This window comes from Gasterosteus aculeatus, chromosome 13 (assembly GCF_964276395.1).
Source record: "Gasterosteus aculeatus chromosome 13, fGasAcu3.hap1.1, whole genome shotgun sequence".
NCBI classification, from domain to species: Eukaryota; Metazoa; Chordata; class Actinopteri; order Perciformes; family Gasterosteidae; genus Gasterosteus; species Gasterosteus aculeatus.
The window spans coordinates 8,993,017-9,006,460 of NC_135701.1; the positions used below are offsets into that span (position 1 = coordinate 8,993,017).

The 13,444-nt window shown below is 41.7% G+C and overlaps 1 protein-coding gene across 9 annotated transcripts; it reads right to left on the reverse strand.

Annotated features, from left to right (window-relative positions):
* Positions 1 to 386: 386 nt before the first annotated feature.
* On the reverse strand, positions 387 to 13,384 carry hnrnpk (heterogeneous nuclear ribonucleoprotein K). 9 transcript variants are annotated; one of them, XM_040195553.2, is made up of 17 exons: positions 13,250 to 13,384; positions 12,181 to 12,254; positions 11,914 to 12,059; positions 11,450 to 11,547; positions 10,635 to 10,691; positions 9,696 to 9,739; positions 8,183 to 8,255; positions 7,955 to 8,062; positions 7,469 to 7,597; positions 6,823 to 7,157; positions 5,453 to 5,500; positions 4,461 to 4,500; positions 3,690 to 3,705; positions 3,211 to 3,243; positions 3,033 to 3,100; positions 2,441 to 2,610; positions 387 to 1,261 (listed from the first exon to the last, which is right to left on the reverse strand). In XM_040195553.2, exons 3-17 carry the CDS (start codon positions 11,969 to 11,971, stop codon positions 1,231 to 1,233), a joined length of 1,308 nt encoding a protein of 435 aa, XP_040051487.1. In that variant the 5' UTR covers positions 11,972 to 12,059; positions 12,181 to 12,254; positions 13,250 to 13,384; the 3' UTR covers positions 387 to 1,230. The 9 variants fall into 9 exon arrangements, with proteins under 9 accessions (XP_040051487.1, XP_077943534.1, XP_040051483.1 ...); XM_078087408.1 differs by having other exon boundaries at positions 387 to 1,539; XM_040195549.2 differs by having other exon boundaries at positions 7,955 to 8,068.
* Between the last annotated feature and the right edge of the window lie 60 nt (positions 13,385 to 13,444).

Consider the following 13,444-nt stretch of genomic DNA (forward strand, 5'->3'; position numbering starts at 1 on the left):
TGTCATGCGCATGCGGATCACAGAGAAAGTAAGTGTATGTATATATAGATATATATGTATAATATATATATAAAAAATAAAAAAAACCTAATGCAATACGTCCATATTTAAAACAAAACTGACAACAGTTGAGCCGTTTTTTTACGCTCATTCTTTTCTCATCTTTGAAGATGTATAGACTTTCTTGGTAATATGGTATATGGGTTTGTACAAAACGTTCACATTTGATCTTTGACTTTTGGCAGATGTTCCGGTATTTTAGACAACAAAATAAAAATCAATTATAACATGCATGGAAAGGCAGCTAGACTGTCACTTTAACTTTCAGATATGGACACAGAAAACTTAAATACCAGCAATGTTTTGATAAAAAAAATGCAAAGGAGTTCAGTAAAAAGTGGCACCATCTTTATTCATTTTACAATGTGAAGTCTACCGGGTAGGTAGCAAACAAGTGTAGAGCATGGGAAATTGCAGGAACAAAATAGAGAAGTACGTCATTGTTTGTCAAAACAAATTTCCAGCCACGTGTTTCCATTCGTGAGGAGTCACTGAAATTATTTTCCTCACACAACTACCATGGATATTCTTACAAATTATACTGTATATGGTTTGAACAAGTCCAAACTTAAAGCATCCTTAAGTCCACTGTAAAATATGACATTTCCCACATCTCTAAAATAAAAACAAATTGTTTGAAATTAAATCAATTGTAGTTTACATTCTGCCGTTTGAACAGAGCGGTTATGTGATATAACTGTGTGAAGGGACCAATATAGACAAGCGAGAGCACACCTAACCCAAGTTTGCTCGCGCACACAAACACGCGCGCACGCACACACACAGACACAATATATTTAAGCCGGAGACACAAGCATACCGATACGAGTCATAAAAATCCAAACCATCAAAAAGTTAAGGTTATGTTTATTTTTGTCTGTCCGACTGAAGAATATTTTGATAGATGTGAGTGTTAAAAAAAACACAAAAAGCAAAGTGTGTGCTATAAACTAATGGACCACACTCTTAAAATGCGGAACATCTACATTTCTTTTATGCACAGGAATGTTGGACATATGTTTCATTAAAAAATACAAAAATAAATTCAAAAAAGACACCCACAATCCAGAATAATAGTCTGAAGGGGATGTGTTGGAAAGGGGCAGAAAGGTTGAGGGAAGGGGGTGAGGGGGGGCAATCTGAGTCTGCTTCAATCTGAGTGTCCTGGGTCTACAGCAAATGACCAGAGTACTGCTTCACACTGAAATAAAAAGAGTGGAAAAAAAAATAATAAAATACACAAGACAATTCAATGACACTGTAAATATATAGCTATGCAACTGTAGGATGATGGAAGTCTTGGGAGGAAACTGGTGGGGAGGCAGAGCTGGAAGGGAGACCGAAAAAAAAAAAAAAAAAAAAGGACGGGCAGAGAAAGGGGGGGGGGGGGGGGGGGGTGAAATAAATGGCTGACAGAGCGAGGAAGAGGAGGGGAAAGAGGGGTGTGGTTAGTCCTTGTGTCCAAGCAGGTGCAGCACACTGAGGAGGAAGGGGAGGAAGGAAGAGGGAGGCAGGGTTAGTTACCATGGCAACACTACACTACTCATGAGACGGCGGCGGCAGGTCTACAGCTGTATCAGCATTTGGGCTAAGCTCAGATAGCATCAACAAGGAAGTAGTGTGCATTATACATGCCTACTGGTTGCCAAGGGAGACAGAAGAGGAGGAGCCTGTGCTATTTGGCAGACTGTGATTTGTTGTCGGTTGATCTAACTAAAAACAACAAAATCACTAGTCTTCCACACAGCAGCAGCCAGGGGAAGAATCAATTCCCTCCCTGCTTCACAGTGAAACGGCTTTGATGACAAACAGACATTTTTTTGTTGTTGTTTTTTACACTTTTACAAATCATATTCAATGGACAAATATGACATTGACCCTTTTAAATAAATGCCATTGAGTTTGCTTATGAATTGCTTACTCATTCACAGCCATTTCATGCAAGAGGAAGGTTTGAACTAGTTGCAGGTTGCACGGGAAAAAAGGAAGGGGTTAGTGAGAAGAGACAGCAGGCAACATAAATACAGATCCCCAAGAAAACTAGGCTTAACTAGTATTAAGATGCAATATCAGAAAAATACATTTATAATCTTAACAAAATCTTGTACGTGTATTTCAGAGCGTTCAGAGGTGAAGAAAGAAAGCATCAATAGATAGATCAGCTTGCATGAGTTTACAAGACTGCACTCAAGAGTTTTTATAAGCGCTTAGGCCAGAGCCCCCATGACAAAGTCATAGGTTTTAAAAGGCTTAAACTCAAAGCATACAAGTTGGTTAGTTTCGTTGGCACAATTTCATGGCATTAATAATTCCACTATAACTAGTGTGCTGAATCAACACAGAATTCAGTGTAAAAACATGGGGCAGGGTCACAACTTGCCTGTTCTGTAGAAGGTACTGGGCGTTCTGGATCTGATCCTGGGTGCCAGTAATGGTGATTATTCGGTCCTCAGAACCTTCCAGGGGCTCATCGATCTTGATGGAGGCTCCTGACTCGTGGCGGATCTGTTTGATCCGCTGGCCTCCCTTACCAATGATGGAGCCAGCCAGCTGTCGGTGGGGTACAGAGAACATAATGAGGGGTGGGGAGGAAACAAAAAGCAAGCACATACAGAAACATTAAACACAGACAATATATGTGTAACAATTAAAACATGTAATATAGTATGCATGATATGCTCAAGAAAATTTGAAAGAGTTGGAACAGTTAAGGAAAAAATGAATAACATTAAAATGATTTGTGTTCCACTGAAAGCGGGATACAATATAACATGTCGGTCAACAGTGGACTATGACACAAACGCATGACTAAATGTCATTTATGTAGAAGTCAACGAGTGTGCAGAGGACATGATCACATATGGTAATGACATGGTTGTTTCTTAATCAGTCTGAATGTTATCTGACACAAGAGTATTGTCGGTCTGGTAGAGATTTAAGGCTTGTAGGTTACATTGCCGCCAAATACTCACATCTTTAGGGATCGTCACTTGTGTGGTAATGACGGGGCCCCCCATGTCATTATAGGAGCCACGTCCTCCTAATGGCATAACAGAGGTACAAAGAAAAGAGAGAAAGAAAGTAGAGAACTTAAAATCAACCCTTGGCTGCCAGCCTCACCACACATTCTAATTGATAGAGGAGACTCACCTGACGGGTAGCTATCCCAGGAGGAACTGTTGTCTGAGCATGAAAGAAAGCAGGCAAACTGAATATAAACATGTCTGTGACATGTATAAACAGATCACACATTTGAATACTAAACTCAAACATGTGACTCATCACGCATTTTGATCTTTAAAAGAAAGCCTTTCCATTAGCTCCATGTGTCATCTTAAACATTCATTGTAAACCACAATAATTTAAAGATACAATTAATTTCCCTACGAGTGAAATGTCATTCCACTGAAGTTCCAATGAAAAGCGCAATATGTTGCAAACCGACAGCTGCATGTAAGCTGCAATGTCCTTCTAGCCACGTTGACACTGTACACAAGTCAGATTGTCTATGAAAAACCGATAGAATAAAATTTGACACTACAGAATATAAAATTGCAGACACCACACGGATACAAATGGACAACCGTAAAACCAAATATATATGACAGAAAAAAAGGCATAGTACTTACCATATCCTCCTCCACTCTGCAAAAAGCAGATAGAAAAACAAAAGGGTTACAGACCGTAGTCAGTTCTTTTCCTAAACATCCCAGAGGAATGGACAGGATTGTAAGCATACATGTATGGATCATACAGCAGCTCCGTCCATGCAGTAGACTTGACTAAAAGCCACCCAGCGCTCATCCATAAGCCTGACTCCTCCTCCTCCCTGCATCCATCCCCCCCTTCTCTCCTTGCATCTCCATCAGCCCCCATTTTCACCTGCTATTCAACTGCTGCTGTCACCAGGGCAACAGGCAATTCAAAAAGCTGTTGCTGAGCAACGGCAGGCAGTATCCTGCTAGCTCTCAAAGAGAGTGAGGGAGCAGGAGAGAGAGACCTTCCAGTCAGTCAACAAAGCGTTATTATTGCCTAGCAACCAACCACGGCCACCCCCACCCCCAGCATCCTCCCGTCTTTGCAGGAAAAACAGGCTGGCCATGAAAAGTACATAGTAAAGAGGGCAATTATATACCCCTTTTTGATGGGGTATCTCTGACTGTGGTGATTACGGTCATTTGGTGGGACGGCCTACACCATGCAAAAATAGCTTGTATGCGTGGCCAGGACTCAGAGTGTGGACATATGCACGAGTGACCAGCTACGGCTGCATTGTCAATACACCACTATTATCATTACAGCACAAGGGACAATCACAGCATATTGCCTCGTGCTGGGACCAACCCGTGTGCAAGCCTGAGAATACTAGCACCCAAGAACTGCATGCAAGGGTCACTAACCATGTTATCGCTATAGCGATCCGGTCTGCCTCTTCGGTCACTGGTGATGAAATGATTGGGGGGAGGGGGAGGGAGAAAATGGGGGTGGGGCGGAAAGAAATTAAATGCTTAGAAAAAAAAAAAAGAAAAACGACATTCCAAATGAAATTTCTGGTCTAGGTCAAACTGCACACACGCTGAGAAATATCACAGTATAAACACATTCCCTCTCAGCAATCTTCCCACACAGTAACAGGAACAGCTCTGACAGTGTTATGGTGAGAGAAGTGACAGGTGGTGGTGGTGATGATCGGAGCCGAGGGCTGCCAATTCTCCCCCCTCCCCAAAAGAAACTGAGTTAAAATAAATTTACTGAAGAAATGTTGTTCTGCTTCCTGGATGGTACTACAGCCTGTACATAACTTTGGCCTTTTGCTTTGGCTTGAAAGGGTGCCTCTGTAGCCACGTTGTATTCCACATGTATTATTATAAAAAATATAAAATAAACTCATTAATGACTGTTAGGTGATTTACGAGATCACCTAACATTTTCCTACAAACCGTATGAGCCATATTTTTATCAGTTTGATTAGATTTTCTCTGGAGGATGACAGCTGACACAAACCCATCCTGTGAAACCGTGTTTCCCCGTGGTTCACAACTTCAAGGGGGCGGACCCGCCGACGGGAGTGAGGGGGGGGTTAGGGTTCTCTGGTGTGAGCGCCACGTCCACATGCACAGAAATACGCATGAGAGTGTCTGGGACGGAACTGCCGCGCAGGGACATTTTTAAAAAAAATTAATTTCAGCGGGGCGCCCCCCCCAGTATAATGGAAGGGGAAACACTGCGTGAAAGCATAAACAGCTTCACATCAGCACATGCCCATCAAATACACCACCACAAACACTTTCTCTCAAATAGACTGTTGTACAACATTAATGTAAAAGAAATAACTCCTATAACAATATTTTATACACAATTAAAAATTCATTATGTCAAAGCAGAAACTTACTTGGACCGGTCATCTGAGCCACGGTACGAGTCATAGTAACGATCTTCTCTGTGGGCAGGATGGAGATGAGGGAAAAAAAAAAACACAAAAACGCACCCAGACATTACATTGATGAGCACATAGAATTTATGGATCGATAACTGTGAATATGAATATTTCCAGAAGGATGCAAGGTACGACACTCAGTTTAACCTCTTATTAGACAACGTAAAGCAAGTTGAGCAATTGAGCCTGACTGGAAACTAAGCACCTGATTAAGCTTTGTGCGTGAGATATCAAGAGGTTAACTCAACGTCATACCGATGGTATTATTGTTAAGTCACTCTGCACTTCAGTGTTGAGGGAAGCAAAGAATGGGCACAAGATTGTATCTGTATCAAGCCCACTTTAACGCGAGGTGTGCGTCTGAGGAAAGCTACATAGAAAAAACACTATACACCAACCAGGACCAGTAACTTCAAAGCATTAATGCAAATATACAGACGTGCAGTTTTCAGTAAAACGGCGGCGATCAGCCGTAAAACTATTTCACACTATGATGTAGGGCTGCATAATCATGGCCCAAATCCCAATCTCGATTATTTGGATCATGATTATTCATAGGGATAACATTTCTTTACTGCACTTTCACGTTTAAATGAACAAGAATACTGCTTCCACTTCCATCGTTGCATCGAAGGAGATTCAGGGAGGTATCGTTAACGTCTCAATGCATTTGTTGTACTGTGGTAATTTTCAGGTGGTTGAACTAGTTCGTTGTATGGTTATGGTTATTAGTTGTTCGGGTAAAGCACTCTGTGTGTATGCTTTGTTCTTGGTTAACACCATTTGCCCTAAATACAAAAAACTTCCAGACAAGGGATGATGAAATAGTTTCCCTTTTCGAGGGACTATTTTCTCGCCTTCTGTGCCTGACATTTGAATTACCTTTTACCCCTATGTAGTCTGCTCTCTGTTCTGTGGTCTCTCTACTCTTCTACTATTAGGTCCACTGCAGACAAAACTTTTCTTTGAGGCTTCCGCTGATGACTCCTCCCACCTCATTCTCCCTCTGGTGGTTGGCTGACTGTTAGTCGAGGAAGCGCTTGATTTGATATGTAGGAGAGCATGCATTTTAAACGTCAATACAGCTGATCATCATGCTCATTTCATTTTGGTAGCCAAAATAGTCATCGCGATTAAAATTGAATTAATTGTGCAGCCCTACTATGATGCTTAAACTTTAATTAATACGCAGCTCACATGCCTGAGGAACTATTGTCCGTTACACCTCCACTTACAACCTCAATTGAGTATCGACGCCTTCTGCACATAGGAGAGCAACAGCAAAAAGAGAAACAGACGGTGGATCATTTGCGATCATTTCTTACCCTCCTCTGTGTGGGTGTCCCATGGGCATGTTGCGTCCACGCCCGCTCCCTCTACCAACCCTACTCGGGTGGGGCGGTGGGGGAGGACCCCGGCGGGGGCTTATCTCATCGTAATCTCGGCGGGAGGGAGGCATGGGTCCCCGTCCCCCTCTGCTAGAGGGCATTCGGTCAAACCCACGATCTCCACCGCTGGACCGCCCCCCACGCATGGGGAACCCTCCCATTAGCCTGCGACCGCCTCCCCTCTCCTCAAACATCACAGTGAAACCCCCATATTCATACGTTTCGTCGTAGAAGTTAGGATCGTAGGGCTGTGCACGGCCCTTTATGGGAGCCTGAAAGAGAAAGACAAAGGGGCTATCAACTGACCTGACCAAAAATATTTGAAATGTAGTTTACAAGAGTACAGTTGTGGTGGCAAAAAATGCAAACTATATTTATATATTCCTGACATAAAACGAAACGTGACTGATGGGGCATCAACTGCTCTGATGCATCTCTAATACAATGTGTTGCTTACCCATTTGATTGTTCTCCACTTTGCAACATTTACATTTTCCAACACTAAGTGCATTTTCAACTATAGTCATATGTAGCACAACGCATTATACTTGCCAATCACAAAAAAGGCCTCTACACCACTCACTTCAGCGATGAGCTCCAGCATAGTCTTGATACACTCAACCACTCGCTCCGTTTTACCGCCAACCAGCACAACACGATCTGTCGACTGAGGACAGCACTCCTGAAACAGCTTGATGCTGGTCTTTGTGTTCTGGAGACAGATAGAAGTACACATAATGCTCACAGAAAGAAGGAGTTACGAAATTATCAGCTAGCCTCTAGCCTCTAGCTAGACCAGCTTATTCTACCGTAGAAAATCATTACAGTTCACATTAAACCACTACGGTGTCATTTTATATGAAACGTTGCATTCTAGGGTATAAAAGATTGAGCCAGAAGACGATAACAGTTGTTTTTAGGAAAACAAATAACAAGAAAAAAAGATTGTTGTTACAACGGAAAGACTGGCAGTAACAGAAATATGTGTGAATATCCATCTTTTAAATTACTCACACAATTTAGTCAGACCTGGCTGCAAAAAAAAGTGATTCACATCTCATTAACATACCTCTCTGAGCTCCTTGATCTTGGCTCCCTTCACTCCAATGATTGAGCCCGCGAGGCTCTGATGGATCAGCAGGCGCAGCTCACAGTCAAAATCCATGCCATTGTACTGCTGGTACTGAGCAAAACATTGTGCATGTTAGTACTTCCTTACAATTCCCTCAAAGTCCCTAAATGTGTGTTATTTCTAATTTTAGCAATATGATCCAAAAATGCATGAAATAGTAAGCACCTCTTCCAATGTTGGGATAATCTTCAGCAGGATCTCTCCAACTGTCTCGATGTCGGCACTGATGCTCAGGATGCTTCGTGATTCACAAACGAGGGTAGGGTTGGGGTTGCCACAAGACATCCCATGGAGGGAGGGAACAACATTTGAGATTAGAGAATTCATAACATATCCTTCTATGCCATAAAGAAAAGTCACACCCCATTCAACCAACTCGCTACTAAAACTAACACAGCTATTCCAACTGTTGAGATCTAGTGTTTTCTAAACTTGGTCATGGTCACTATGCAATAAAATAAAACGGTTTCCGAGAAAGGGAGAAAAGAGACAAAATAAAAACGGGACCCAAAGAAAAGTGACTGCATTTGGTGACCACTGAAGGGGCGAGACGGGGGAGGGGTGGTAAATCTGAGGGGGATCTGGCAGGAAAAAGCACCAAAGGTGCCAAAGAGAACTCTATAGTCCTAAAGCATAGCTGGGTGGATGCACACCACAAAGCCTTTAAAGACCCCGCCAATAAAGTGCCTCACACATTGGTGAAGGATTAGGGAAGACTGAGAACCAAAGAATCCTCTCTTCTATTTAAAAAAAAAAAGATTTATCAGAGCAGGCTGTAAATAAATAATAACCTGGATAACAATTTTGATGCTTCATTCTCCGACAATCTATAGAATTTTGTTGTTTGCACCCACCTAGTTAAACATTAAAATAAACAATGAATTTACTGATCAAAGGAACTAAAGCACAAGTTTGTACATGAAAGTAGAATGGTAGACAATTGAGGGACAGGGCAGATTATACCATGGGAAATTAAGTTTGCCACCGCTATTTTAAAGGGGATGGAGAAGCAATAAACACAATACCAAAGAATGCATGGATGAGTGGGACAGAAAGAGATAATCTGTATGTTCAATAGCTTCAGTAGTCAATAACAAAATTAAGATGAAACAGAAAGAAAAGGAAAAACACACACAGACACAACCCTTGATCCTAGCTTGCATTTTGCACTTCAGAATGGATGGACAATAAAGGGTCTATCTGTACAATTAGAGCATCTCAAGGAAAGAATGGGATGATGCGAGAAGCAGGTAGCTTATGAAACTGACGAAAACAAGAACACCAGTATATCCACTCTGAGGGGGAAGGGGGTGAAAACGCAAAGATAGTGAAGGATAATCATCAGTAAAAACAAAATTTAAATTAAAAAAAAGACGTATTGCACAGATTAAAGCAAAGTTTTAAAAAGACAGGAAGATTGTGGAAAAACCCTGACAACACCATCCTACTTTTCTCTTAATGTTGACGTGACTTTAAAAAATGGCATATAACAGGATCTCGACATTGGCTTTTACAGGCAGATTTGGACATGAACGCATTTTGACAGGCTAAAATACTAAGAACAGGTAGGTTAAAATACAGTGACTTGACAGAGGCAGGATGACTATTTATTATTTCATCTCTTCTTGTTTGTTTGACCTGTAGTCAGGCAGTGAGAGGGAGGAGCTTAGGGACATACCGCTCAGGCCCACTGCTGTCTGGGACTGACACACTGGCATTGTACTGGGCGTGGAATGGGCAGGGGCCAGGGCCATTCGAGCACAGATGTCAATCAAGTAAGGCGCCCATTTAGGGACAGGGCACGATTATGGACAGGGCCAACCAGGGTGTCAGGTGGGCGGGCGCAGGAGGGGCCATCCAGAACATGGGCAACAGAGGAGGAAGTGGGCAAAAGTCAACAGTAAAATAATAAACAAGGGAGAGGGAAGAGGGAAGAGGAATACATTTTTAATATACAGGCTCTACACTGTTGAAACGTGACTTTAATTTAATTCTCTCAGAGATAGGTTTGTCAAAGAGAGAAAAGGAGAAAATGTGACATTGGAAAATGGGTAATGGCATATTAAGAACATGATACGTTCAATGTTGGGGAATAGACCAGAGACAGTGAGAGAGGGGGAAGAGCAAATTGCCGAGGGCTAGAGAAAGAGGCAATGACATTGAATGATTTAATATTGGTCTGGGTGCCTTATTAGCTGCCGTGTCAGGTGACCTTGTGAACACCGCACTGTGCCAATAAATTTAGATTAACAAGAGCATCAGTGTTGCCACAGCGTTGTTAAAATAAATAATCAAGATTGGAGAAGCAAACCGACATGAAATTGGGCTTTTGTGGCGAGTTTAGCTGAGACAATCACACGATTTTCATTATTCAAATTGTTTTCAGGAACAGAAAGCTAATACCAATCCAGGCCTGAGATAACCACACCCCATATTAACACAGAATAAAATATTGCCAATTACCAAAGCAAGATTTTAAACAGTTATCCATGGTAAATGTTGTCAAATATTAACTGCTGTCAAATAGGGGGGCTGGGTATGTTGGTAGGCTGAACACCAGTGAAAGGAAAAAAAGGGGAATACAAATTCTGCCTGTGTATGTATAAAATATACTCACGTCTGTACGCAGGGCTTTGATGTTTTTGCCAGCCTTCCCAATCACAGCTCCTGCATTCTGAAAATGCGGATAACACTTAACATGTGGCTGTAGTACGGCAGAGCGACACGTGGTAAAATATATTCCCCCCACCCCCTGAATATTGGCATGGCGGCTCTTCGAACAGCTGTTGGCTATATAGATTCCATGATGGCATTATAACTATGTTGTATTGCACTAAGGACATTTTTGTTCTCTGTACTTCTAGCCGTGACTGTACTCATTGAAGTGCAAGGCTTGTATATTGCAGCAAAAAACAAGCGCATTAAAAAAAAAAAAAAAAAAAAGTGCGAATCTCTATCTTAAGTGTTTCTTTGTTAAAACGCTTAGGTAGCATGGTCATTCCATTAGAATGCTCATTCTGCCTCAACCAGGTCTCAAACTCACAACCATAGACACTGTTGGCAAGTCACCATATTGGTAATCTACAATGAAAAACCTACAATGACCTGAATATGTTATCATTTATTGTCATAATCATTGAAAATGTATTTACACCCAAACATTTTGAGTACTGTCGGACCAACAAGGGGCTGGAGAATATTAAAATTAACGTCAAGAACGGGAAAACGTCCGTAAGACTACCCTTAATAAAAAGGGCAGAAATGAATTCGCAGAATAATTTAGAAATATCTGAATAATTATTTGATTATGGCAACACAAAATTTGAACAATTTATGTTTTCCAAGAAATTTTGAGTTTTACTGAACAGACCCGAAAACAAAAAGAATAATCAAGAACAGGTTCATTGTGAAATGAAAGACCAACTCATTTACTTTACTCTGCAGGAGGATGCGGAGCTCAACCATCTCGTCCGAGTTCCTGGAGCGCTTGAATGATTTCTGCTCATCTGCATCCTCAGCAGGGCGCTTACCTGGCATAGGGAGACATAAAGCACACGATGCATATACAACCCTCCACTGGATCAAATAAAATAAATGAAAAAGGCACTTAAAAAACAAGACTTTTTCATACCATAAACCGATCATGTGTGTAAAACTCGGACAGACAAAGATTTAGAATTTTTGGAGAGGAAACACACACGCATAAAATATATGTATAGCAGATTAACGATTGTAAATACATTTCCGGACATCAAAAAGGAGTACCAAGTGAAAAACTAATCAAAGATAACTTTCCCTACACATTTCAAATGTACGGATTTTTTTTTTTTTAAATCCATCAATAACAGTGCATTCTGACCACATATTCTAAAGTGCAAAGAAGCCAGGTTGTATACCGTTTGTCTCTGTGTTGCCGAATGAAGCGTCGTCTTGCTGCTCAATTTCTGTCTCCATGGTCTTCTGAGGGTGGAGGAGCCGGGATGGCAACAGGCAACAGCAGAGAGAGAGAAGCAGAAAGCTGGACCCCGAGAGCTGTGGAGGTCTGTCAACATTGTGAAAAGGAGGAAAAGAAATGAGTAGATTCAACCTGCGTGCTGGAGACCCAGCAATTCAAGAGCACGGGATGAGATGGGGAGAAAAACTGGCAGAAAGGCAGCACTCACCGATATTTATTAGAGGGACAGGGGCGTGTTGATAGGCGGATCTAAGTAAGCAAGGACCAAACAGCTGCTGTGACCTGTCGGGGAGGGAGAGGCTAGTTGAAATACTGAAATATAACGTGAATAAAAAGGGCTCAGAGGTAGCAAGGGCACCAATTATAAAATAACCCATTTTATTCCATTCCTAGATTTGGAATCTATTTTCTGGATCACTTACTGGCTGATATTTACGTTTACATATTTTTCGGGTCAGCTAGGTTTAAGAAGAAGCGAGCATTACAGACTAACTAATGTTATCCGACAGTTATCTTGATGATGTGATCAGCTACGGCATCGTTGCAGTGATATAAGTGTTTTGGTTGGAGAGCGAAGAATGCATTTGCATTGTTGGGCCAAACAGTCCGTAACGAACGAACAGTATTAACGCGAGTGTTAATTAGGTAAAATAAGAAATGTAACCAACGCTAATCTGCCTTCTTAAACGCCAAAAAACCCAGCGCATTTTCCATTACAAGAAAAGTAACAGCTAGGTAGGTAATAGGACAGACGTTACGGACGGTTCATGAGGAGTAAACAGTGCTGTCATTGGACAATTCGGAAGTGTGCTAACATTAGCTAACGTTCCCTGGGTTGCTAGCCACATAGCATGGGTTAGCTACGAGCATCGTCGTGTAACGTTAGGTCTGAACCAACGTTAGCTAACGTTAACCCAATGCAGGTTGATCGTAAGCGCTTTTCAGCCATTTTACCAGTTTTATAGTAGGCGAGACATTGTGATGTGTTAGTGTTTAGCAAAAGTAGGTTGATAAAACGTTAGCTGTAAATCAATACAAAGACCAGTCCGAACCACTCAAGCTAGCGACTAGCTAATTTCGCCATGTTGCCATCATTTCCGTTGGGCACAAGGGGAGCTAACATTAGCCAGGCCGGGTAATTATGCAGCGTTGCCACATAAACAATATGCGGAAGATAATTACCAAAGAAGCATTTATTTGTAGATTACCTGAGTACTCAAACTACATTAACACCCGTGTGGCATAGAAACACTGTGAATTATCGTCAAAACACAAACCTGCAGTGCAACACCTCACTCGTTCCCTTCCTTCTCTACCGAACGTAGAAATGTACGCGTTTAGCTAAAGAGTGCCGATTGGTTGGACAGGATGTAAATCAAACCGGAGAGAGTCACCATTGGCTGGAAGAGACGTCAATCGTAACGACGAGGCGTTTCCAACATGATGCCGTAATCTCTATTTCCGGGTGAAGT

Bases quoted from the DNA above. Each gene is read 5' to 3' on its own strand.
- hnrnpk (XM_040195549.2), bottom strand. From the start codon at position 11,971: ATGGAGACAGAAATTGAGCAGCAAGACGACGCTTCATTCGGCAACACA. The intron at 7,598-7,954 runs GTATGTTAATGA...ATCTGTCTCCAG, and splicing joins AGATCAAGGAGCTCAGAGAG to AACACAAAGACCAGCATCAA. The intron at 3,101-3,210 runs GTGAGTCTCCTC...TTATGCCATTAG, and splicing joins CTGGGATAGCTACCCGTCAG to GAGGACGTGGCTCCTATAAT.